This window comes from Hyperoodon ampullatus (assembly GCF_949752795.1).
Source record: "Hyperoodon ampullatus genome assembly, chromosome: 2".
NCBI lineage: Eukaryota > Metazoa > Chordata > Mammalia > Artiodactyla > Ziphiidae > Hyperoodon > Hyperoodon ampullatus.
Genome location: NC_136915.1, coordinates 162,289,281 through 162,316,329, shown reverse-complemented (window position 1 = coordinate 162,316,329; position 27,049 = coordinate 162,289,281). Strand labels below are relative to the sequence as shown.

Below are 27,049 nucleotides of genomic sequence, written 5' to 3'. Positions count from 1 at the left end.
AAAAGGGGGGGGGAAAGTCTTAAATCTTGTCCTCAAGGTCCACTTCCTCAATTTGGGATGATTCGCTGTCCATTCATGCACTCCACAGACGCAGGGCACATCAAATGGACCGTGGAGCTTTAATCCGCTGCCTCGGAGGCTGCACAGAGAGATTTCCCTGTCTCTGCTCTCACAGCTCCCGGGTCTCAGCCTTGGACCTGGCCCTGCCTCTGCGCGTAGGTCGCCGGAGGGCGTCCGTTCTTCGCTCAGACAGGACGGGTTTAAAGGAGCCGCTGATTCGGGGGCTCTGGCTCACTCAGGCAGAGGGGAGGGAGGGGAATGCCCTCTCCTCGCGCACCAGGCAACAAAAGGGAAAAAAGTCTCTTGCCTCTCCGGTAGCTCCAGACCCTTTCCCCGGACTCCCTCCGGGCTAGCACTAACCCCTTCAGGGTCTCTTCCTGCCGCCAGCCCCAGTCCTCTCCCTGCGCTCCGACTGAAAGCCGATACCCGAGCCTCAGCTCCCAGCCCCGCCCGCCCTGGCGGCCGAGCAGACAAGTCTCTCGGGCTGGTGTGTGCCTGAGGGCACCGATCCTCTGTGCCAAAATCTCTCTGCTTTGCCCTCCGCACCCCTGTTGCTGTGCTCTCCTCCGCTACTCCGAAGCTTTCCCCCTCCGCCACCTGCAGTCTCCGCCCGCGAAGGGGCTTGTAGTGTGTAGAAACCTTCCCTCCTTCACGGCTCCCTCCCACTGGTGCAGGTCCCGTCCATATCCTATTGTCTCTGTTTATTCTTTTTTTCTTTTGACCTACCCAGGTATGTGGGGAGTTTCTTGCCTTTTGGGGGGTCTGAGGTCTTCTGTCAGCGTTCAGTAGGTGTTCTGTTGGAGTTGTTCCACGTGTAGATGAATTTCTGATGTATCTGTGGGGAGGAAGGTGATCTCCGCGTCTTACTCTTCCGCCATCTTCCTCCGGCCCCCCTTGGCAACAGTTTTTTAGATATGACACCTGTAAGCTTGTTTCTTCAAAACCGCGTTGCCCTGGAATCCCACATCATAGTGAGTCGGAGTCTGAAAAGCGTTTGACCGCAGAATCCTTCCGAACAGGACACCAGAAGCCGTCCCGCCTCACAGCGTGACCAGAAGCCCATGGACAAGTATCCAGTTCTCAGTCCTGCCTCGGAGCGCGGCGCCGTCGGGGAGAGCGGTCCCGGGAGGCGGAGCGGAAATCCTGGCCGAGGCTGGCGCGGCCGCCCCGGGCTAAAATGTCTTTAATGTTTATTTTAAAATAAATTTTAGGGCCTCCCTGGTGGCGCAGTGGTTGAGAGTCCGCCTGCCGATGCAGGGGATACGGGTTCGTGCCCCGGTCTGGGAGGATCCCATATGCCGCGGAGCGGCTGGGCCCGTGAGCCATGGCTGCTGAGCCTGCGCATCCGGAGCCTGTGCTCCGCAACGGGAGAGGCCACAACAGTGAGAGGCCCGCATACCACAAAAAAAAAAAAAAAAAAAAAAAAAAAAAAAATAAATTTTAAAGGAGAGCCAAGCACTATAACAACTTTTAAATATTGAGTTGCAATTATGTTGTTTTAACTTTACCCTGTTACTTTTTTTTCTCATGAAATTTGTAAGTTTACAGTAAGAAGGTTCAGTTTCTGTTGTTGAAATTGTCACTTCTGTTTTCATGGTTTTTTTTCTTATAATCGTCTTATTTGAATTTTTTAACGTGGTTATATACAAAGGCATGAAAGTCACTTCTGGTTTTCACTATTGTAAATAGTGCTTGATTAAATAACCTTTATCTATGTAGTTTTTTCTTTTTCTCCAGAGTTTTTTTTTTTTAAGTTTTGAGTGTCCTAGCTTTGGCAGTTTACTATTTATTTATTTATTTGGTTGCTCTGGGTCTTTAGTTGCGGCAGGTGGGCTCCTTAGTTGTGGCATGCGAACTTAGTTGCAGCATGCATGAAGGATCTAGTTCCCTGACCAGGGATTGAACCCGGGCCCCTGCATTGGGAGCTGTGGAGTCTTACCCACTGGACTACTAGGGAAGTCCCCTCCAGAGTTATAGTAAGATGAATTTATGGTACTGAGATTTTAAGCCAACATGTGTAAGCATATCAATTCTGTATTATCTGAATGTTTCCAAAGAAATTGCAGTAATTAATTGCATTTCACTACCTTTTTCCTTATACTTGCTTAGCTCTTCTAGAGCATATTTTGTAAAACTATTAAATGTCTTTAGCATAATATTCTTTTTTGTTTGTTTGTTTTTGCGGTACGCGGGCCTCTCACTGCTGTGGCCTCTCCCGTTGCGCAGCACAGGCTCCGGACGCGCAGGCTCAGCGGCCGTGGCTCACGGACCCAGCCACTCCGCGGCATGTGGGATCCTCCCGGACCGGGGCATGAACCCGTGTCCCCTGCATCGGCAGGCGGACTCTCAACCACTGCGCCACCAGGGAAGCCCTAGCATAATATTCTTAATGATGATAGCATGAATTATTTTAGAGAAGAACTGGTACTATGAAATGAGATTACATTAATTAGTGAGAAGTTGTCACTTTAACTTTACCCTCTTATTTACTTCTTTGAAAAGCATTGGTTTCTTTGTGGGGATACCATTGAGAAAGTGAGGAGTTAGGAGACTGAATGATTGTGCCTGCAGTTTAAATAATCTAGTTTGTGACCTCAAGCAGGGGAGGTAAATCTACACATTTCAGATTTCCTATTTGGGGATTATATTGAAGTACTATGCCTGTTTTGGTATTTAAACCCTTTTAAAGGACAGATTAAATGTCTTTAGAAGTTTCAGAAGACAATAGGAAATAATAAATTTCATTAAAAAAAGAGCTGCTGGGCTTCCCTGGTGGCGCAGTGGTTGAGAGTCCGCCTGCCGATGCAGGGGACACGGGTTCGTGCCCTGGTCTGGGAGGATCCCACATGCCGCGGAGCGGCTGGGCCCGTGAGCCATGGCCGCTGAGCGGGCGCATCCGGAGCCTGTGCTTCGCAATGGGAGAGGCCACAACAGTGAGAGGCCCGCATACCACAAAAAAAAAAAAAAAAAAAAAAAGAGCTGCTGTATAGCACAGGAAGATCAGATCAGTGCTTTGTGACCGCCTGGAGGGGTGGGATAGGGAGGGTGGGAGGGAAGGAGACACAAGAGGGAAGGGATATGGGAACAGATATATATGTATAACTGATTCACTTTGTTATAAAGCAGAAACTAACATACCATTGTGAAGCAATTATACTCCAATAAAGTTGTAAAAAAAAAAAAAAGAGCTGCTGTGATGTTGGTGTTTATTATGAATGATTGTGCTGTTTATACATAGCACTAGGAAAAGTAAATAATATTAAGGCATATATTTGACTTATCTAATTTGAACTTTTTTGTGTGCAAAGCACAGAAACGTCTTGGGGCACATACTATAAAAATATAAACCCGGGGCTTCCCTGGTGGCGCAGTGGTTGGGAGTCTGCCTGCCGGTGCAGGGGACACGGGTTCGTGCCCTGGTCCGGGAGGATCCCACGTGCCGCGGAGCGGCTGGGCCCGTGAGCCATGGCCGCTGAGCCTGCGCGTTCGGAGCCTGTGCTCCGCAACGGGAGAGGCCACAACAGTGAGAGGCCCGCATACCGCAAAATAAATAAATAAATAAATAAACCCATGCCTGTCTCTTAGGACTTGCAGTGTTTTTATGGTATCATATGAGGCTTTGTTGTACTTAAACAGTATTAAATACTGACATGTAGTACATTTGTAAGTAATTATGAATAAGATTTTTGTTGAGGTATGCTTTGCTGTACTTTTTTTTTTTTTTCATGTAATGGGTTTTAACGTGACAATTTTCATAGATATTTAAATGACATTTTGATTAAAAGCAGGCAGAGAAAACTTTATTCTTTACTGTTAATAGTTTACAAATGTATTAATGTTTATTTCTGGTGTATTACCTCTTTTTCAGTAGATATTAACCATAAAATTTATATATTTGATACACAAGTTAGACTAAAGGATACATTTTTTTTAACGATTTGATTAATTTTTCTTAACACTAGGGGGCACTGTTGATTTATGAATTCATATCTAAATCAGGTATAGCATGTGGAATGAAATGAAATTATTTGAAGACATTTCATTGCAAATTGAGTGTTGCCTTCAGAGAGAATTTGGATTATCGTACTGTAAATATAAATGATTCTTAATAAGATTCTTAATAAGAATAAATGAAGTTTATAAAATAAATACTGTAGATTGAAGGAAATTAAAGTATTTCTATGCTCTATTCATTTTCATATTGGTTTTCTAAATGTTTTTATAAAAAATCATTATTTCTAATGTATTTCTCATTTAAAAAATTCTAGCACGATGTTTTGCTCTTAGCAGGTACTTAGGGTATATCTGAAGAAACGAAGATAAATTTAAGATGTGACTGAAGGCTGCTATCGTTAGTAATAATTTTTAAGCATTTGAAAACCAGCAACATGTTTTGCTACATCTAGGAAACATACTTTAGGCATTCTCATTCATTATTTCTGCAATCAGGATTTTGCTGATGCCCACCAACATGTATTTTGTGAGAGGTATATTTCTAAGGTTTTTGTCTTCTTTAATTAGAAGACTCCCTTGAATTTAAACTTTGTGTGGATTCATTAGATAGTAGACAAAGTGTGTGTCATTATAATAGCATTCTTACCATGTGTCAGCACTGTTTTAGGTGCTTTGAATATATTAATTAATTTCTCCTCACCACAATTGTATGAAGTAGGTACTTATTGCTATCTCTGTTATATAGGTAAGGAAATTGAACACAGAAAAGGCAAACAGTTTGCTGAGTTCAAACTTACACAGTTTTTTTCTAGAGTTTGTGCTTCTAAATCACTGTCCTATATTGCTTCTCCAGAGAGAGGAAACTTAGCATTTCAGAGAATTATTATTGATATTTCGAACTAAGTTTTTAAAGTGGGTATAATTTTGTAATGCACAGCATAAGGAATATAGTCAGTAGTATTGTTAATAACTCTGTATGGTGACAGATGGTACCTAGACTTATTGTGGTAGCCATTTTGTAATGTGTAAAAATATCAAATCCCTATGTTGTACACCTCAAACTAATATAATAATGTAAGTCAATTACACTACAATAAGAAAGTGGAGGGCTTCCCTGGTGGCGCAGTGGTTGAGAGTCCACCTGCTGATGCAGGGGACATGGGTTCGTGCCCTGGTCCAGGAAGATCCCACATGCTGCGGAGCGGCTGGGCCCGTGAGCCATGGCCGCTGAGCTTGCGGAGCCTGTGCTCCGCAACAGGAGAGGCCACAACGGTGAGAGGCCTGCGTACCTCAAAAAAAAAAGTGGATATAGTTTTAAATACCTAATTTATAGACACTTAACCATTTCTTTTATGAAAAATATCATAGAAATTTAAAGTTGGAAAGGGAACTTACTCTGTTTATTTGTGTCATTTTACAGAGAGGAAGAAATTCCCTCCTAGATAGGTGAAGTTACCAACACAGTGATATACAACAAGTTTTTTGTGGAAAGGGATTAGACTCTCAAGTAAACATTCTGACTTCCAGTAAAGTGGAAAAACTATGGTGGTGTGGAAAGAATATTTGACTAGAATTTTAGATGACTTGAATTTTATTCTTGACCCGTCATTTACCAGCCTCTGTCCTCAGAGGCTGTGTTTGTGTTATATGAGTATCATGATATCTTCCTTAATTAGTCTTATTGGTAGTTGTGAAGACCAGTGAGATAATGCAGTAAAGATACTCAGTAAACTTTAAAGCCCTATACAAATAAATATATCATGTACTGTGGTATTTTTATAACATGCTCCATAATAATTTATTTTTAATTATTCGTGATATCTTTGTAAACTACATTATCAACACTGCTAAACTTATTCAGTATGGTTGAGTTAGGGATGTCATTTAGATCTCTAAAATTTATTTCGTTAGACCATATATTACTTTGCCACATGTTTTTTACACTTTTTACTTTCTTAAGACTAAAAAAGCTTTTGAATTTTTCTCACAATAAATGAAAAATTATACATTTACTTTGCTGATAAAGAATATAACAGCAGCATGTGTTGAACACTGGCCATTTGGTGTTTCTGATCATCTGAAAATAGCATAATAGGATTGTCCTCAAACCAGATTTAGTGATTTAACTGAAGTGAAAAATAGAGTTTAGTAAATTTGAAGTATTTTATTTCTTGGCATGGTGACAGGCATGGGTTTCTTTTCTTAAACTTCCAGTAAGACACACAGTTAAAGTTTTCTATTTATTTTTTACAGGAATAATGATGTATTTGTGGCCTTGGACGTGAAGCAGTCTTCTGTTGCTGTTAACTAGCGTCAGGGACTGATGTTGTGGGAAGCATGGACCTAATGAACGGGCAGGCAAGCAGTGTTAATATTGCTGCTACTGCTTCTGAGGTAAGACATTTAAAAAGTTTAGTTGTAAAATTTCTTACCTGGCATTCTAATTTTTTAAGCATTATGATTGGTCACAGATGTAAATCAGAGCTTGAGAAAAAGGGTTACAGATTTTTCAGTTTCCAAAAAACTATTTTCATTGTACCATCCATGTGTTCATTGTATGTTTTAGGAGTTCATCCCTACCTACTTCATAAACTTGACAAATAATGATTACTTAAAACCCTTTCTTGGGTTTAGTTTTAAAGAATGCATAGAATTTCTTTTTAAAGTGTTTTTACATTTTATGAACCTTGAGGGCAACAGTACAAGTGGGGCAAAGAATGACATAATATTGACACTGTCAGATCCCTTGATTCCAAGCCCGTTGAAGGAGATCAAAGACCTATTAGGCTGGAATGTTGAAAGGGGCTACTCTGGTGATGTAGCTCAGAGTGTTAAAGATGGACATAAAGACTGAACTAGGTGCTCACCTACCCACCCCCTTTTTTTTTTGCTTTGTCTGTAAATCTAGGGTACTTGGCCTGTTTTCCTTAATAACTTTAGTATTTAGCTTCTATATTTCTCCTTAATTTTACTCTTACCATAGAGGATGAAAATAAATGATGACACTTTAACGCCTTGACCTCAGAGTTCCTTGATAACTTTGTTTTGCCCAAGCCAATTACTTAGGCCTTGCGGTCATTGAAAATATTCTATTCTAAGTCAGTAGTTTCAATTATTTTTCTTATTAGATGATTTCTGTATTTTTTTAACGTCTTTATTGGAGTATGATTTCTGTATTTTTAACTCTAGCTCTGGCTACCCTTATGAATTTTGTTAAGCATTTCTGATGGATGGACTTTTTACTTACTATATTAACAAAATCAGGTTACTTTGTTTCTATTCTGCTGCACTACCTGTAAAGAAAATAGGCCACCCTCGTTCTCTGACTTTTGTTAGTAGCATCACCGTTTCCTTAGCATCAAAGTTCAGATCTGTAGATTGGGCATTAACCTGCTTCCCCTTGCCCACCACAGCCATTTTCACATCACAGCAGGGAGAGTCTGCTAACAGAACAGAAGTTAGAATCCTCAGTAATGTAATCATCGACATCTCCTCCTGCCCACACTCAAGTGGAGAGGATTACACAGGGGGGTGACCACCAAGAGATAGAGATGCCTGGCAGCCGGCTTAGAGCCTGTCCACCACACTTATCTCTGAGATCTAGTCCTTTACTCCTTATTTCTACTAGTACCATCTTAGTTTGGTCATTTATTATTTCTTGTCTAGAATGTTATAGTGGCCTTTTAAAATTTTGATCTTGCACTTCTATTCTCTGCTATTTTTGGTACATTTGACTGTAATTCAATTTTAATATTCTTAAAATACAGCTGTTATACTTTATTGTATTCCCAAACTGTCCATGGTTCCTCATTACCTACTAACTAAATATTAACTAAATACACATTCAGCCCTGCATTTAAGACTTTCATCAAAATGAGCCTAAATTTTCTTTCTAATGGATTTAACTGCTACTAATTCTCTACGTGAAATTTACATTCTAATGAAAGAATACTACATCCTGTTGATGTTTGTATAAACCCTTAGTTAGCCTTTTCTATTTCAAAAAATTAGGGAAGTTTTCTCCTGATTCCCTAAACAGATAGGAGCTTTCTGATTTTTGAAACTATCACTTAAAAAAAAACATTTTTAATAATTTTTTCCCTAAATTTATACATAGCTTTTCATCCTCCTTGAGACAGGGATTATATATGTTTGTAAATATGTCTGTAATATATGTATATTTACATGGTATTTTTATGACCATATTTCTTGACTATGTTAAATGTATGTGTGTATATGTATAGTATATTTATGACTATGTGTCCTGAAACATATGAGCTAGTATTACAGGAAACAGTACACAATTGTTTGTTAAATAAAATAGATCATTTCACTCGTATAAAAAATTGTGTTGGCCTTTCTGAAAGTGGATGAATTACATCAGACCTCAGAGTAATATAATTTAGTACATGAGAAGTAAGGGGCTGGGGGGAAGTCTGCCTTTTAAATTGTCCTCCTGCTGTGGCAAGAAGATAAAATTTAAAATATATGTTTTTCTACCTTCTCTTAAAATAAAGATGTGTTAACATATCAAAATGCAAACTTCTCACAAATGTGAAAACCTCACAAGTACTTAAAGTACTTGATGGGTGATTGACTCCTCCTGTCTCTGCCTTCTAGACTTAACCTATGTTTAAGCTTCTGGTGTCAGTAGAGTGGTGGCGAACTTTTTTCAGACATTTAGAAGTGTGAGTAGTTTTTTAGTCTTGTTGTGAATAAAGAATTACTACTGCGCTCTTAGTGCACATTAGGTCTCAGTACTGCTTAGCTTCTTGTTGTTACCAGCTTATTTATTGGTAGTGGGAAAACAGATAGAAGCACATTACTCATAATTTTTAAAGCCTCTACTAATGGTTTGTAAGAAGGAAAAGAGGAAAATGATTACTGACTTTGATAAGCAATAAGATTGCCATTACGATTTGCTCACTTGTCTTGAATGAGTTAGAAACTTGGAGAAAATTACCAAATTATGTTTAAAATGAATGTATTTACTTCACAATATATCTGTTATTTGGTAGTTACTGGATTCGTATATACTGCTTAACTGATGTCTATTTGAATGCTTAACATGAATAAATTTCTATATTAGTCTTGGAATATAAAGTAACATTGTCAACATAGTGTAAGCTAGTCTTATTAAAGAGATTAAGCACATGGAATAAGATACTATATATGAAATCCATTTATGAGACTTTGGACTTCTGCTCAGACACGTAAAGAGCTTGGAATTCATCACTCCTGTCCTCACAGCTTGAAAAAAGCTGAACAAACTGAAAACCAATAACTCGTCTTAGCTCTATCAGAGAACTGATGTCACAGAGCAAATTGACAGTGATGCCCTGAAAACTGGAGAAAGAGGCAAATACAGAGAATCACTGTTTACCAAGAGCAGAATTCCCTGGAGCCAGGAAAGGGTAGGAAAGCTTACTGTAGTTGACAAACTGCTGGAGGCAGTGTGTGGACTAGCTTGAGAGTTAAGACCTCCTGGGGGCTCAGTTTTAGGTCTCCTTTCCCACTTTTGTGAGTTTTACCTCCAGGAGCCCCACCAAGTTCTCACAGTGAGGTTCAGAGAAAAATCCCTCCTGTTTCCAGCAGAGGGAGGGAAAAGTAACCATTTTGAAATATACTAGGGGGAAGTAATCATGCTAAAATATGCCCAGCACATTCTATTCCCCACCTGACCTCAGGGGAGACTGCTTTACCAGAGCCTAACCTACTTGCGGAAAGAGAAATACCCAACTCCGGGCCCTCTAGCCTTCCTGTCTTACTTTCTAAGGGGAGTCCGGGGTACTGAGAAGCACCCAGGTACTAAAGTACCTGATTGTAGGGCAATGGAACACTTCTCCTCTTCCCACACCTTAGCACCACATCAGCAGGGCTCCCGTATAATAGTAAAGGATCGCAGCTGAAAGAACTGCAAGGCACAGACTCTTATCTAAGGAGGAGTTTCTTGAAAAACCCAGAGACAAAAACAAGGACACTAGAGGAAAGTGAAGGCACCTCTAACCACAACAAATAGTAAACAGCATAACTCCTATACAAATAAACGTAAACCCTTACACTAAAGGCCTATTTGCCTCAGTTTCTGTTACCCACTAAATCATGTCTGGCTTTCAGCAAATTTTAAGGCATGCTAAAAGTAACAAAAAAAAAAACATAGGCTGAAGAGGCAAAGCAAGCAGCACAGCCAGACTCAGACATGGCAAAGATTTTGGAATTAACGGACTGGGAATTAAAATTACCACGATTAATAATGCTAATAGCTCTAATGGAAAAAATTGACAACATGCAAGAATAGATGGATAGTAGAAGCAGGGATAATGAAATTCTAAGAATCGAAAGGAAATGCTAGAAATCGAAAATGTCATTCCAGAAATGACTAGTGACTTTGATTGGCTCACCAATAGACTGGTGACCAGTAGACAGCTAAGGAAAGAATCAGTGAACCTGAAGACATGTTAATAGTATCGTCCCAAGCTGAAGTGCAAAGAGAAAATAGAATGAGGAAAATGGGACTCAATATTCAGGAACTGTGGGGCAATGACAAAAGGTGTAGCATGTATGTAGTGGGACTGCCAGAAGGAGGAAAAAGAGAAAGGAGCAGAAGAAATATTTGAAGTAATACTGGTTGAGAATTTTCCAAAATTAATGACAGATCCCTTCCTTTGTAATGATTTTGATATTTAGTTGCTACTGCAAGGGAAGCATAATGACAGGTGCTCAAAATTGATGTATAATAGCTGATAGGTTGACATGCATAATATTATACCTCCGTAAATGAAACTTTGGTTAGTTTTTTCTGCCACTGACTGTAGCCTGATATCCGACCACCATTTAACAGAGAGTGATCTAAATGTTCTTACAGGGATGATACTCTGATTTCAGCCAACTGATTGCAAAATACACTTTTATTTTGTAGTACAGATGAAGTGGAAATTTAACAGAAATAAGATTTTCAGGGCCAAAAGCCACCTTTTGTTCTGCATATAGCAACAGCAAATTCAAAATTAAAGCAGAAAACACTTAAATCTGTACTATAATAAGAAGAACAGTATCAATTGTACTATCACAGACAGACATGCACTTAACAAACTAGACTGGGTTATTTAGTTAATGGAGTTCTGAATGTTTTCCTGTGGTTTATGTTAGGAAAATAATTTGTCTTTTTCTTAATAAAAATTAGTTTTAAAAATTATAGATGGGTGTATCCTTCTCCCCTAACTTCTTTTACCCCATTTGAAAATCATTGAACTTGTTATTGATAATATATTTTATTTCTGTTAGAAATGATAGGATGTCAGGGTAAGGAAAACTTACTCAAGAACCTAAAAATCTAAAGTTGAGGTTAGATTTCAGGTTGCCCGACCCTTTTCCTAGTGCTCTTCCAAGGAAACAGTGTGTCCTGCCCAACTTTTCTACGGCATTTGTTAACTCACTTTTCTTAGCTTCCTCAGTTTTAAGGCCGGTCTAGTTTCCATGACACTTAACTGCAAGACAGTTTTTAAATCGCTGCATTTTTTTTTCAATTTAACAGAAAAGTAGCAGTTCTGAGTCATTGAGTGACAAAGGTTCTGAATTGAAGAAAAGCTTTGATGCTGTGGTATTTGATGTCCTTAAGGTTACACCAGAAGAATATGCGGTAAGCCTCCCACCTCTTGTTCTCCAGTTTTTGCACATAATTTACATATTGGTGCTATTCAGTTAGAATTTGTAGGCCCAACAGAGGAGATTTTTAAAAACAAGAAACTACATGTGGGAATCGATGGGGAGAGTAGCACAACAATGGAGCAAGCAGAAGAATGAACAGAAGGTAAGAAAATCCATTGATATTTTTAAAGCAGCTTTGTAAGTTACACTATCAACTTGGTAAGTAATAATAAGTATTTACCTTCATGGTAATTGCTTTTGTCCCTACCAATACCACCTCCCCAAGCTAACTGTACTTTATTGACATATGTAAGAAGTATTTTTACTTTTTCCTAAATTAAAAAATTAAAGTTGAAGGCATTATTGCAGTATCATGAAGGATACCTAGAAAAACTTTCAATTCTTAACTGATATAAGTGTTCATTTATTTGTGCTATCTTTTTCCTTTAACTTGTTAGCAGAATATATTGATTTCCTGATATTGCATCACTCTTGCATTCCAGGAGTAAACTGTGTTTGGCCATAGCATATTATTCCTTGGTATATTGCGAGATTTTGTTTTACATCTATAGCCACAGTTGAGATAGGTCCATGTGAAGTCCTTCAATATGAGTTGCCACTAGTGTAGAGTCAGTTACTTCTTATAAATTGGGAAGAATACCTTTTCATTAATGTCATATTTTATATTACTGTTTGAGTAGATATGATTTAATAGTCACAACAACAACACTGCTCTACGAACCAGTAGATCCAAGTGTTTTTTTTTAATTTGGATTTAATGTATGACCATGTTCAAATTTTTAAAATTATTTTTGTTTATTTTATAGCTTTACCTCATTTATCTCACAAAAAAATATGAATAGGCATGAGATAATTAGAAATAGTTATATTTAATGCTATACGGGCTAAATTTTCATTTTCTTAAGCCCTTATAAAACTGGGATTTCTTTCTGGTAAAGATTTGAGTACTCAATATGTTTTTACTTTTTATTTCAGGGTCAGATAACGCTAATGGATGTTCCAGTATTTAAAGCCATTCAACCAGATGTGAGTAGTTTTAAGAACTTTCCTTTAAAATATACAAGATGGTGAATTATAGTATCCCCAATTAAGAAGTTTTAGAAGTGACAAATTACACTTTATATTAATTTTTAAATGTTTAAAGCTTTTGATGTAACTTATCTGTATATTACTCAGGCCTCAAAAACTCATGTGGCATTCATAGCTATACACTGTTGAGTCATAGCTAGTACTGTTTGAATCATTTTGGTTGATTTGGCTTCATTACTTTACTGAAGTATCTATTTTACTGATGAGAAAACAGAATGACATCTGTCCCCGATACACAGCTAAGTGTTGGAACTGGCTTTCAGACTCTAAAAACTGATGCTTTTCCCACTCTTATCAGGTAAGAATATTAATATGATTTTGTATCCCAAAACTAAGTCATTGATAATACTGACATATTCAGTACCATAAGATATTTTTTTAGTTCTTCTGGGAACAAAATATAGTGTATTTGTTGCAATATTTTCAAGTGAACTATAACATAGATGTTACAGAAAACATCTGTATCTTCAGTGGTATAGACAGTATTAGTCCTGTGTTTTTCAAGTAAGTTACTTAATGTCTGAATATCTCAAGTCTGTCACTTAACAAAATGAAAGGATGGGCCTGAATGATCTCTTGAGTCTTTGTCATTTCCACAACTCTATGTTTTTCTAACTTTCCTCCCTTACCATGGAGGGCACCGTCAATAGAACCATTAGTTCAGCAACAGAGGAAGAGAAACAATCTAGTCTATAAATAAAGCACAAACAGAAAATGGCTTTTGTATTTAAATGATAGTAACTGAAATATTCATTTCCTCACATCCCCGAACAAACAAAGCAAACTAAATTCTTTATAAAAATTACATTTTTTGGCCCTGAAGTTCAGCCATCTTCTCCTTAGACATATTTTTTTCCCTTTTTTTTTTTTTTTTTTTGCAGTACACAGGCCTCTCACTGTTGTGGCCTCTCCCATTGCGGAGCACAGGCTCCGGACGCGCAGGCTCAGCAGCCATGGCTGACGGGCCTAGCCGCTCCGCGGCACGTGGGATCTTCCTGGACCAGGGCACGAACCCATGTCCCCTGCATCGGCAGGCGGACTCTCAACCACTGCGCCACCAGGGAAGCCCCTATTTTTTTCCTTTTGAATAAACTGCAATTACTATATTTCTGTTTCATACAACATTAGTACCATCCAGTAGAAATACAATGTGAACCATTTCTATAACTTTACATTTTCTAGTAGCCACATTACAAATTAAAAAGTAAAATTAATTTTAATAATTGTATTTAACTTACTGCATCCAAAATAATTATCATTTCAACTTGTAATCAGTATAAAAATTATTGAGATGTTGTACTCTCTTTTTTCTGTACTAAGACTTTGAAATTCAGTGTATATTGTATAATTACAGCACATCTTTATGTGGAGTTGCCACATTACAAGTGCTTGTGCTTGATAGTCATTTGTGGAGAGGGGTTTGACATTGAAGATTTAGACAGTGACTATTACTTAAGGACATAAACTTCAAGTCAATGGGAAATTTTTATTTCCCTGGGACATCTAACAGTGCTTTGTAAACTTCATAGAAGTGAACCTTAAAAATTCCCTTGACCCCACTTCTTGATCTAATTTAACACCAACCCCATTGATTTTTTTTTTAACCTAAGTATCTTATTTATCCATTCTCTCTCTACTCTCAACACCCCAATCCAAGACACCATTGTAACTCAGCTGAATTACTGCAGTGCCCTCTTACCTGATCTGTCCACATCCACCCTGACCCTTCTCAACTTTCTCTACCCAATAGCCAAGGTGATCTTTCAACATGTAAATCTGCTCATTGGATTCCTCTGCTTATAATGCTTCAGTGGCTTCCTGTCACTCTGAGGGTAAAGGCAAACCATCCTAATGTCGTCTACAAATCTCTTCAAAGTTTTGCCTCTTCTTACCCACTCCAACCTTATCTTACACCTTTTCCACCTTTTTCTGGTCTAGCTACAGTGGCCTTTTAGCCCCTCTCACCACTGAGCCTGTGTACATCCTAGTTAACTCATCCTTCAGTTCTCTGATCAAGTTTGACTTTCTCAGGTGAGCTTTTCTTCTCTTCCTACAGGCTCTCCCAGCACTTCCTAGCTCTTCACTGGACTTGTCAGTTGCAGTTTTACATGTATGTGTTGTAGTTCAACAAGTATTTACTGAGTGTCTCTTCTGTGCCAGGCACTGGCTTACACTGAAGAGACTAAAATTCCTGCCCTCATGCATCTTACATTTGAGTGAGGTGAACTAGCACTGTGTCATGAAAAACGTCGAACAGCCAGAAGAGGATAGGGCGGCGTAAGGGCAGTGGGAGTTGTGATTTTAGATAGGATGGTCAGAAAGGTTTCACTGAAAAGGTGTCGTCTGAGAAAGACCTGAACGAGGTGAGAGAGCAAGCCATACTGGTGTTTAGGGGAAGAGTGTTCCAGGCAGAGAAAACAGTACTGATACTTAGTACCATAAGTTTCATTCTTAGTTCTTTCGGTAACAAAATATAGTGTGTTTGTTGTAGTATATACAAGTCTGCAATGGCCCTGGATACTTTTCATTATACTTTTATTTTATGACTTTATAATATGACTGTGTGTTGTATTTTAGAGACAAGAAAAAAAATCAAGGAAGGCATTACTTTTTTAAAGGAGACTAACATTTATTATGCATCTACCCATTGTAAGCCATTTATTATGCTCACATAAGGGAAAAGATTACTGATGTGAGGTGTGAAGCCCAGGGCAAAGGCCAGTGAGCTGCAGTGAGTGAGCGCGAGGGTCTTGTAGAAAGTGAGAAAGGTAGAGAGGGCTGGATGGCATGGTGCCTTGAAAACCATTCCTCTGAAAAAGATCGGAAGCTAGGGGAGGGTTTTGCACAAACAAGTGACATTTTCTGACTTGAGTTTTAAGTAGCTCTTCCTGACTACCGACCAGGGTATGTGGGGAAGCAAGCCTGGGGATGGGGAGGGGCTGGTACCAAGGACTGAATCGAGGAGACCAGGTGAGAGATGAAGGTGGCTTGCATCAGGGTGTGAGGGAAGAGGTGGTAAGAAGTTGTCAGGCACTGTATGTGCAAGAGGAGTCAAGGATGATGACAAGGTTTCTGGCCTGACACCGGACACGTGTAGTTGATAGTCTCTGAGATGGAAAATTATTAGTATGGTGTTCATAGCTCCTGGGGCTGCCATTTATATAGAATAGACTGTGCAGTGTAGCCTGTGGAGAAGGGCCAGAGGAGCAGGTTTTGAAGGAAGAGCCTGAGTTCAGCTTTGGACATGTTTAGTTTTACCTGCTTGTTGGACAGCCACAGAGAATGTTAAGTTACGTAATATATACTAGCATTATTTTCAGTTCAGACTGGAAGTGTAAGTTTGGGAGTTGTCGGTATAGGGATATCTAAAGCATAGGTGAGATTACCAAGAGAGTGAATATAGATGTAGAAAAGAAGGGACCTATGTAGTGTTGAGGAGGAGCTAACAGAAGAAACTGAGAAGCAGCAGCCGGTGATTTAGGAGGAAACCTAGGTTAGTGTGAAATGCGATGAACCAAGTGAAAGACATTTTTAAGAAGGAAGGCGTGATCAGGTATAAAGTGGTGTTAATCATGTGCTTATTTGTTTATTGCTTGCCACTTCTGCTAGGTTTTGAGCTACATGAGGACACTTAGGACGGATAATTTTGCTTTTACTATTTTATCTGTCTGGCATGTAGTGGGAACTCAGTATTTAGAATGAGAAAATGAACAGTGTTTAGTAAATGTTTGTTCAATGAGAGAATGTCTTAAAAAATTGAAATAGGAACCCTTGGAAGAAACGATGTAGCACCAAAATATTCTGATGTATCCATCTCATATAATCATCAAGATTACATTAAATCTGGCAGCATAAACAGGACTTTGTCATCTGGCAGAAAAATGTTTTCTAATTTATCCTGAGATATTTTAAGACATACAACAAGGCATATGTAATGAGATGAACCTCTCATCTCAACCTTCAGCCTAAGCAGTACTGTTGAAGCCACTCTGCGTCCTCCCATATTCACCTCTCTTCCCTCCTCCCACCAAAGGAACCACTATCCAGTATTGATCTATATCATTCCTGTGCATTTAGATACAGATTTTCTGTAAGTATATGTATCCCTTAGCAATATGTGCTTTTGCAGGTTTCAGATTTTTTATGTAAGTGGTATCCTGTTTTTTTTCTTCTTTAGCTTCTTATGTCTAACATCATTGACTAGCATCCATGTTTATACTCTAGTGCATTAATTACTGAGTTGTAGCGCATTAACATCCTTAAACTTATTAAATACTGCCAAATTGTTTTCCATATTGTTTGTACAGATATTGTTTATTATGTGAAACTCTTGCTATTGATAACTTTAACAGAAGATTTTTTAAACCACGATGGTGGCCAATCTAATGTATTAGTCTCATTTATTAGCATGAAATGGTGTCTACCTTATTATGTAGTTAGAATATTAACTTTACTAAAGAATGAATTATTTTTGTTAAATCCAAATTTAACCTCAGATATGAAAAGACAGTGTTATCACTGAACCCAGTAAATTTATCTTCATGTTTCTGCCCATTATACCAATGTTCGTCTCTACTTTATATATAATTTTATGTAAAACTTAAAAAACTATATATATATATATATAATGAAACTATTTAAAAGATCTTTAGTTAAGTTACACTAAAACTGTTTCAATCAAAACTCATTATTATGTGTGAATATCCACATGTAACTTTATTTCAGGTGACGATTTATTCACATTTTCTGAAATAAAATGTGTTCTAAATTTGAGCTTTGAAGATGATAGATTCTGAATCCAACTATGTGGTGTAGTGATTTTTCTTGCAAATTAGTGATTGAACCACACAGGTCTCACTCAGTTTTCTACAATAGAAGCAATTTCTGAGTTATTTGAAACTTATTAAAATATATAACTCCTATTAATTCCATTCCCTAAGTAGGTCCCTGTCATTCTTACCAGTTTGTGGCATTCTGTATTCCCAAGTCTTTCATATCAAGCAGAATTTATTTAAACTTTTGTCCCTAAACTTATTCTTGACTTGTAGAAAGAAAGGGGCAGCTATAAGAAGCACAGTTGTTTTCTCAGAATAAAGCTGCTTATCTGCCTGTCTGTTACACTGTCTACCTCAGAATTGCTCAGGGAAAATTCCAAGCCTTTTATTTCCCTCTAGAAACTATTGGCCTTATCTTTGAGATGTCAAAAATTATTTTTTATTATATAGAGACTGGCCTTAGTTGTCGGTAAAATACTGGCCAACGAAATCACATCTTGAAGTAAGCAGATCTGAAGCAAACATAATGCTAAGTCTGGTTTTTCTCCAACCTTGTATCACACTTGAAATTACCTCAGAGTGAAGGAAGACAAAAGAACAGATTTCGACACTTTGTTTCTTAGTTTTTTGTTTTATGGTAGAGAAGAAGAGAAAAACATATTCACCAATGAAAAGAATTTAATGGTAAAGGAAAAGTCCAATAATTTAAAAAACTACTTAGTAGGAATATAATTACATGTTTGCTCTGATTTTAGTTTTTAAGGTCCCCTGTCTGAGTGATTTGTACCATTTTATCCATTTTTAATACCAGTCAGAAACCTTCAAGTCATTCTTTTCCCTTCTCCCTGCATCCTCTTTCCTCTGTTCTCCAGTATCTCCAGTCGATTTTACTTCCTAAATAACTTTTCTGCCCTTCCCCTTCCCTATCAACTCTGAAGGATATTTATTAAAAGAGCACAGTTTTTTTTTAGGGCTGCAGCTCATTGGCTCTAGAAGTATGAACATTCCTTAGTGCCTGTACATGGTTGCTGGGCCTGAGACAGGTCTCAGCTCAATCTCTTATCTGTATATACTGGTGGATCCCCCTTCATCTGAACACTTTGCCCTGATATTCCCATAGCTAGTGCTACAGAAATCTTAAGAATCTTCACTTGCCCACTGGCCCAAGCAACATGGCCAAATTTGGAAGCTTCTATGGATAGTGATCCCTCTCACACCAAACCAGTCTTTTCATTCTTCTCCCCTCCTCCTAATAAGTAGCCATTTCTTAGTGATAGGGACGGGAAGGAAACACAATAATACGGTTGCTGGCACTGAAGTTATACTGATTACAAGGAAGGAGAGAAGTTAGTAGTTCCATCATCTGCACTCACCCTCTGTTAATATGTCCTTACAACTCTCACTTCCACAGAGTTGCTCCCTGTCTTTTTGTTCTTTAATTTAAACCAGTTTTGGGGGTAAATTTCCATGTACTTTGCTGCCTCTTTTTCTTTTTTAATCAGTGTCCAACATTCACAGCTCTCTGAATGGGTGCTCAGAAAATTTTTAATTACTTAATTTCATTTCCTTTAAACTTTATTTTAAAGCCCTTTGAATCCCAAAAGATAATTTTTAGTGGCAGAACATAAAAGCAATGAGCCAGAAGACATGCATTTTTATTTCAGCTTTGCCATCTATAGATTGTGCCAGTAATACAACCTATTTCATATCTTCAGCCTTTCTTAAAAAAAAAAATGTGTGAAATAAGGGATTTTGGGCTACTTGACCTTTAAAATACCTTCTAGGGACTTCCCGGTGGCACAGTGGTTAAAGAATCCACCTGCCAATGCAGGGGACACGGGTTCAAGCCCTGGTCTGGGAAGATCCCACATGCCACAGAGCAACTAAGCCCGTGCGCTTCAACTTCTGAGCCTGTGCGCTTCAACTACCGAGCCTGCACTCTAGAGCCCGCATGCCGCTACTACGGAGGCCGCGAGCCACAGCTACTGAAGCCCATGTGCCGGGAGCTGGTTCTCTGCAACAAGAGAAGCCACCGCAGTGAGAAGCCTGCGCACTGCAACAAAGAGTAGCCCCCGCTCACTGTAACTAGAGAAAGCCCACGCGCAGCAACAAAGACCCAACACAGCCATCCATAAATAAATAAATAAATAAGTAAGTAAGTAAGTAAGTAAGTAAATAAATAAATAAATAAAAATAAAATAAAATAAAATACCTTCTAGGTCTTTTGAGAAATTCCTGGAAGTAGAATAATTTTGGGGGGTGACTTCAGAGTAGGAGCTTCAGTTAAGTGTAGCTGTCAATCAGTAATAAATAGGACTTTGACCAAAACTGCAGAAGTCTTAAGGAGGTGATAATTGTTGGGGGTGGTCATAAGTCAAGTTCTTAGAGATTGGGGGTCTCACTAGAATGTAAATTCCACAAGGGCAGAAACTTGTCTGCTCTTTTCACTGATGTATCTATAGTGCTTGAATAATACTTGTTCAATATTTGGGTTTGATGAGTGACCATTCCAAGGCTTTATCCTGTACAGCCTACAGGCATATCGTCTTCCATTGCTTATCATGTTTGGAGTTACTTTTGCAAAAGTCTGTTACCCAGTCCAAGAATGTAACTTTTATAAAGTAACACTCATTCTGTGGAAGCAGAATTTTTTTCCCCTCTGCCCACAATTCAGAACCATTTTCTTCCCTAGTATGAATTCTTCAGTGTTCAGTAAGGGCAAAAGTCTACCATAAGGGAAACACTCATTAATTTCAAGTATGAATTTTCTGGTATTTAGTTGAAGCTCAGCTCTTGTTAAAGTTCTCCCACATTTCTTATATGCATAGATTACCCCAGTATGATTTCTCTTCTGATTGTGAAGGTTTTTTTTCTTTTAGAAAGCTCTTACACATTTACAGGGCTTCCCTCCATTGTGAGTTCTTTCATGTTGAGGAAGCAATGACTGTATTCTGAAGATTTTTCCATGTTTATTACATTCATAGGATTTTGGTTTTTTTTTTCTATTATGAATTCTCTGATGCTCTATAAAGCTTGTATTTCTCCTGGAGGCCTTGCCACGTTCATTACACCGATGGGGTTTCTCTTCAGAATGAGTATTATGTTATTCAACACAGGATGAGTTATGACACAAAGCTCTCTTGCAATCAGGCTTTCTCTCCAATAGCAATTCTCTGGTGATTTTGATCAGTCTTAAGTAAGGGGGGTGAACTGCGCTTGAAATCTGTACTGTAGTCATTACGTTGAATAACGTTTACCTCTCTTATGAGGTTCCCAAGTGTTTATAAAGTGACAGGCTCTGACTGAAAGTCCTGTGATGTGTATTACATTCAAAAAAGAAAGTTCCACACTTTATTATTTGTTCTGGTAGGTCAATATAATAAGTCATTTAGGTTATATCAATAAACACATTAAATACAAAGGATAGATAAGGCCCTCCTGTATAACTGGGATACACTAGAGATTGAGGAAGAATTCTGGTTAAATGAGGGGAAGTACATAATAGGTCATTCTGAATCTTATTAAAACATTTCTGAAAAACTTACAATTGAGATATTTCTGACAATACGTATAAAGAGTTTTCTCTATGTGAAATTTCTTCTGTATGCAAACAGCCTATAATCTTGGCAACATCCAAAATTCCAACATCAGGAATATCATAATTCTATCCTTGTTTTAATGAAAATTATCATTTTCATTAGAATTAAAATGTGAAAATCCATGAATACAGTGGGAGGTTTGAAGAAAGCAAAGAAGACACGTGACTCTTCTTGTGGACTAGAAAAAGCTAGCTGTTTTGTTAGAAGTAAGGTGCAGCTGTTTTGTCGGTTCATATTATTGCTGTTCCTCACTGCGAACTTCCTTTATATACAGTAAGGGCAGGCTTAGATTAGAACTAGGGAAGATAACTGTTGACTAGGTGAGTAGGTATATCACAGTATCAGTGATAGAAGATAGCTTCTGCCTTTCTCTCTGATCTCCCTATAGAGGTGGCTTTAAGGTATTGGAAGGAGGGAGCTTGGGGGAGGAAAGAATGTGATTACGTTACATCACAGAAAAGTGAGGTGGTGTTTTTGATTTAACATATTCCATTAGAATTATATAGTTTCAGGGCTTATTCTACCCATTAAGAATATAGGAATCGTGGTGAGCCCCTCATCTCAGGGTGAGCGCTCATCTGTGGCTGAGACTTCTTTCCAAAGAGCCATACAGGCTGAATGCTAATGGCTGTACTATGCCCCTGTAAAGCTTCCAACTTTTGAGCCTAGGAATGCCTCAGCAGCCGTCATCTTCTCACTCTCAGGGCCCCCACACCCCACAGTCTTTTACAAATTCCATTGCTTTTTCTTTCCTTGCCTCAGTCTCTGTCTACATGCTGGTCTATATTGGCCTTTTCTCTTCTTCTATCTATAGGTATCCCTACAACATCACCCTTAGAGCAGTGCTTTTAAAAGTGTTGGAACCTACAAGATGAAATTTAGATCAAGAATTTGACTTTACAGAACAAACCTACAAGACGTAAGAGAAGCTGTGGCTCCTGTGAAATTCAGTAGTTCTTTCATAGGGTAGGTGGTCCTCAGCTGTGGTGTTTGCCTTCCCACGTGCTTCCAAAATAATCTGTTTAATGGCTCAAAATGAGTCCATGAATATACTTTCAAATACACTTTTAATGACTATTAAGAGATCGCCTTTGTATATGTGAGTTACTGTTAGAAGATTTCTCTTCGCTGCCTGATTTAAAAATTGCAGGTTGAATCCATTTGAACAAATTTTAAGAGGCATCAAGGCGGTTCTGTTTCATTTAGCCTTTGCTGAAACAGAGGCTTATTTACGCAGTGTACTCAACTTGAATCAGTCTTATTCATAAGTTAGACCCCCCCAAAAAAAGGTCTCTTGAGTCACTAAGTTTACTTTAACTTTTTGGTGTTCGTGGGAAATGGTTTAGTATAGAATAACTTGACCTGGCTGATAAGCTGTCCATACAAGATGATGCTCGTAGGAGAATTTATTTCTTAGATTGTAAAGTGTCACTTGGAGAAAGAGTCTAGGTTCTGAGACAAAAAGAGACAGAGACAAAGGGAAAAGCATCTTTTTTTCTCACAGAGATATTTAGTGGCTCTTGAGAGGTTGAGGTGGGGCAGGGCAAAACTCCTTTAAGGCCAGTTAACCATAAATGCATGTCAAGGTTTAAGAAGAAAGTACTGGATGAGTTCCTGGAGTCCCAGTGCAGTGCCTACTTCATAATCCATTAAATTGGTTTTTGTTTTCATTGTTTTTTAAACTTCTTATTTTGAGGTAATTACAGTTTCACAGGAAGTTGCAAAAAATAGTACAAGGATAATTTGAGATTTCACAATATCAAACCCAGGAAATGGATGTTTGTACAAGACATGTCTGTATAGTTCTGTGACGTTTTACCTTTTTTTTTTTTTTTTTTTAATTTATTTTTGGCTGCGTCGGGTCTTCGTTGCTGTGTGCGGGCTTTCTCTAGTAGTGGTGAGCGGGGGCTACTCTTCGTTGCGATACACGGGCTTCTCATTGCAGTGGCTTCTCTTGTTGTGGAGCATGGGCTCTAGGCGCGTGGGATTCAGTAGTTGTGGCATGTATGCTCAGTAGTTGTGGCGCACAGGCTCTAGAGCGCAGGCTCAGTAGTTGTGGCGCACAGGCTTAGTCGCTCTGTGGCATGTGGGATCTTCCCGGACCAGGGCTCGAACCCATGTTCCCTGCGTTGGCAGGCTGACTCTTAACCACTGCGCCACCAGGGAAGGCCACGTTTTATCACTTGTGTAGATTTGTCTTATTGCTACCCCCATCCAGATACAGAACTATTCCATCACCACAAAAGATTTCTCATTTGTGCTACCCCTTTATAGTCACACCCATCCTACTCCCACCCTCATTCCCCACCATCCTTAACTCCTCCTGGCAGCCACTATGCTGTTCTCTATCTTTATAGCCCTAGTTTGTTGTTGTCTTAGATGGACTAGTAATATAACATTGTTTCAAAGGGGAAATGTTTTCTGAAGCAGAAACTACTATCTTAAGTTTTTAAGAACCTGCTTGTTCTTATTTTTTAATTATAAGTTTCTTTAGGATGGAGGGCTCCAGTGGAATTTTAACCTATTTGCTCCCAAGTAATGTGACTGGAGGTTCATTTAACTCCTGCCTTCTTTCAGTCTGCTTCAAACAGAGTTTTATTAAAGGGGAAAAGCATTTTTTCATTAAGCTAATGGTGTTGAAATGTCCCAAAAATTGAATGGATTTTTCAAAACCTCTTAGCATTTCTTAGTTGAGGAGTCAGAAAAGCATTTAAAAAATTTTTAATGTAAAAAATAAGGCCACAATTCACTAATACCTTTGTCTGTGTTCCTTATCATAATAAATTATAATGATAAAGATAGGATCAAATGAGTTGATATGTCTAAAGCACTTAGAATAGTGCCTGGCACATAGTGATCTCTATGTTAGTTTTAACTATTATTTTTATTGCTGCTGTTAAGACATATGTTCTCAGGAAGAAAGGACTTTTTAAGCACAAAATCAGAAGATGAGATCACACAGAAAAGGACAGGTGTATTGGCTACTTAAAACAAACAAAAGCCAACCCCCATATACACATAAAGAAGATTGGGAAGATGTTTACATAGGTTTGTTCGGGTGGTGGGTTTATAGGTGATTTACGGCCCTCTAACCCCCATTTTCTATTTAACAAATACATTTAACGACCATAATTCCTCTTACAGCTGGGGAAATTAAAGTATAATATATAGAAAGGGAATTAAATATACCTAGTTTTGATATGACTCTTGTGAACTGACACTCAGTAGTGCTAGTATAAATGATTCAGTATTTCAGAAGGGCAGTTTGACAAGTATCAAGGCCTTGAAAATGTTCCTACACTTTGACCTAGTGATTTCACTTCTAGGACTATATATTTAGGAAATGATCAGAAATGTCAGAAAAGGTGCAAGAATGTTCATTACAGTGTAACCTTACTTATAATAGGAAAATGGCTTATCAAATGGCTTGATAAGTTTAATAGCAATTTGTTAGAGACACTTTGATTATAGAATTAATATAAATTTGGAAATTATATTAACTGGTTAAAAAACAAATTCAGAGTTGATGGCTTTAATTCTAGGAATTTTGTCCTAAACTGTGACATCCTTATATGGTTGTATAAATAGGCTGTGATTTTTAGAAAGAACAAACATGTATTCCAGAAGTTTGATGTTTTTAATATAGTTATTATATGTCATTTTATGTTAATATCTACCACTAAATATTTTCTGTCTGTACAGGGAGATAATGTGCAATGAGCATGTATCTAGGCTGAGTATCAAGTACCAAAAATTTCTTTTACTGTAGAATTGCTTCTGCCTTTTTTTTTTTTTTCCGTCAGTAATTTCGAATTTGGAAGTTGCAATTTAATATTTAGGTTTAAAAAAAGTAATTCATATCTTCAGAGCATTTACTGTTTCTCTATTGTGTTAAAGTGATAATTTTCATCTCTTTCTTCAGTATTCCCTGTCTCAATTGCTCAAGCCAGAAACTTGGGAATTTTAGTACTTCTGGATACCTCATTCTTAGCTTACACTGTGTGGATCCAGTTTTTGACCAAGTCCTGCCTACCTCCAAAATATCTTGAATATTTTACCAGTTTTTTCCAATATCCACTGACACTACCCCACTCAAGGAACATTACCTTTTTCCTGAAGTATTATAATATCATCACAACTATTTCCTCAGTCTTCCCTTGAATCAATTCATTCTTTTTTGTTTCTATTTTATTTTAAAATTTTATTGAAGGTATGCATATATCATGTTTAAGAAGCCAAATATTTCCATAAGAGAACAAAATATAGCAATATCCTGTTGTTCCCACCCTTCCAGCCTCCACCCTTGAGCCCCATATCCATCCAAGTCTCTTCGCGTTTCTTATTTGGAGGAATTTATATGTTTTTAAGATAATACGTCTAAATGCCTATTGCTTATGATTTTTCAATTTTGGATATGATTTATTGATTCTCTACTATAGAAGATGATTTCAATCTCTTATTTTCTCTTCCTCTCACATTTACACAATTTACTTCCTCCTCTTTCTATGTAGTTATGTCACAATTTTGACATGAATAAGTAATACTGGCTCAACCATTCTTTACAAGTGTAGAGGAAGCTAAAGAACAGTTGAGCCATGATTACTTACTTAAATAATTGTTTTCCTTGAGCTAAATAACTTACTTTAGCTTTCTCTACATTTGTCACTAATTTTTCTGCCAGAAGTGAATGTAGTGAGTGTGTTTTCTCAATGTGTTCAAACACTCCAGATATTGTTTCATCTTTCAGAGATGTCTCTCTTCGAATTTCCATCCTTGCTACTTACCATCTGGACTGTTGTTCTTAAGGTCTGCTCATTGCTTTGTCCCAGGATCTCCCTTTACTGTTTATCTGGGAATTTCCAATATTTTCTTTCTATGTTGGTTCCTTGGTTTCCTGGATCTTGTCTTCCTTTTTCTTACTTTCTAGTTTGTTTTGATGGAACACATATCCTACTAGCTCTCTGGTAATAGGTGCATATAAGGCAAATTCTCTGAGACTTTCATGTCTGAAAATGAGGTATACTTTCATACTTAATTGGTATTTTTGTTGGATAAAGAATTCTAGGATTTTGAAGGCATTGTTTTCATTGTCTTTTAACTTCTAGGGTTGCTATTGAGATTTCTGATACCTTCTGATCCCTATTTTTCTGTAGGTGATCTGTTTTTGTTTTGTTCTGTTTTTGAACTGATGGATTTTATGATTTCTTTGTCTCCAATGTGCTACAGGTTTTTGATGCTAGGCCTTGGTTTGAGTCTTCTTTTTATTTATTATTTTTTTTAAATCTTTTGTAATGGGCGTTAGACAGGTCTTTTGTCCTTTAAGTTCTGGAGGCATTTTCTTGAATTAGCATTTTTTTTTTGATAAGTTACCTTCCTCTATTTTCTCTGTATTCTCTTAAAATTCTTTTTATTATTCAGAAGTTGACTCTAATGGACTCTTCTAATTAACATAATATTTTTGCTCCTACTTTTAGCTTATTGTTTAAAAGATATTATCACCTTTATCTCACAACTCTTCTCTTGATTTTTTAAATTTCTTGTATTATATTTTCATGTCTAAAAGTTTTATTTTGTTTTCTAAATATTTCTTATTTGTATCCTTCTGTTTTTGCCATTTAATGGGAGAAATATCTGTCTGAAAGTAATAATTATATGGTTTTGTCCTTTTCTTTTCTCAGTTTTCTTTTGTTCTCTGCCCTAACTTGATTTCTTCAGAGGTTTTTCTTTTTTCCTATGGATTCTGTCTCTTTCTGGTGGTGGTGGTTGTATTACAGCAGGATTCTTAACCTATTTTGAACCTTGAACCCTTTTGGCAAACTGAAGCTTCTGGAACTGAACCCTTCTTTAATATCAAAGGAAATCAGTTCTAATAAGATACACTTATTAAAATATTTTTTAAAACTG

The 27,049-nt window shown here is 37.8% G+C and overlaps 1 protein-coding gene across 4 annotated transcripts in view; it reads left to right on the top strand.

The window, feature by feature from the left end:
• Positions 1-6,351: 6,351 nt before the first annotated feature.
• Positions 6,352-27,049, top strand: part of RALGPS2 (Ral GEF with PH domain and SH3 binding motif 2) — a gene marked incomplete at both ends in the record, with an annotated part of 110,711 nt that continues 90,013 nt past the window's right edge. For 3 of the 4 annotated variants that reach the window (XM_079697957.1, XM_079697956.1, XM_079697958.1), the window contains 3 exons: positions 6,352-6,408; positions 11,549-11,653; positions 12,658-12,708. In XM_079697957.1, the coding sequence (XP_079554083.1) occupies positions 6,352-6,408; positions 11,549-11,653; positions 12,658-12,708 (213 nt within the window). The remainder of the gene's footprint in view (positions 6,409-11,548; positions 11,654-12,657; positions 12,709-27,049) is intronic. The other variant, XM_079697959.1, reaches the window with a different exon arrangement.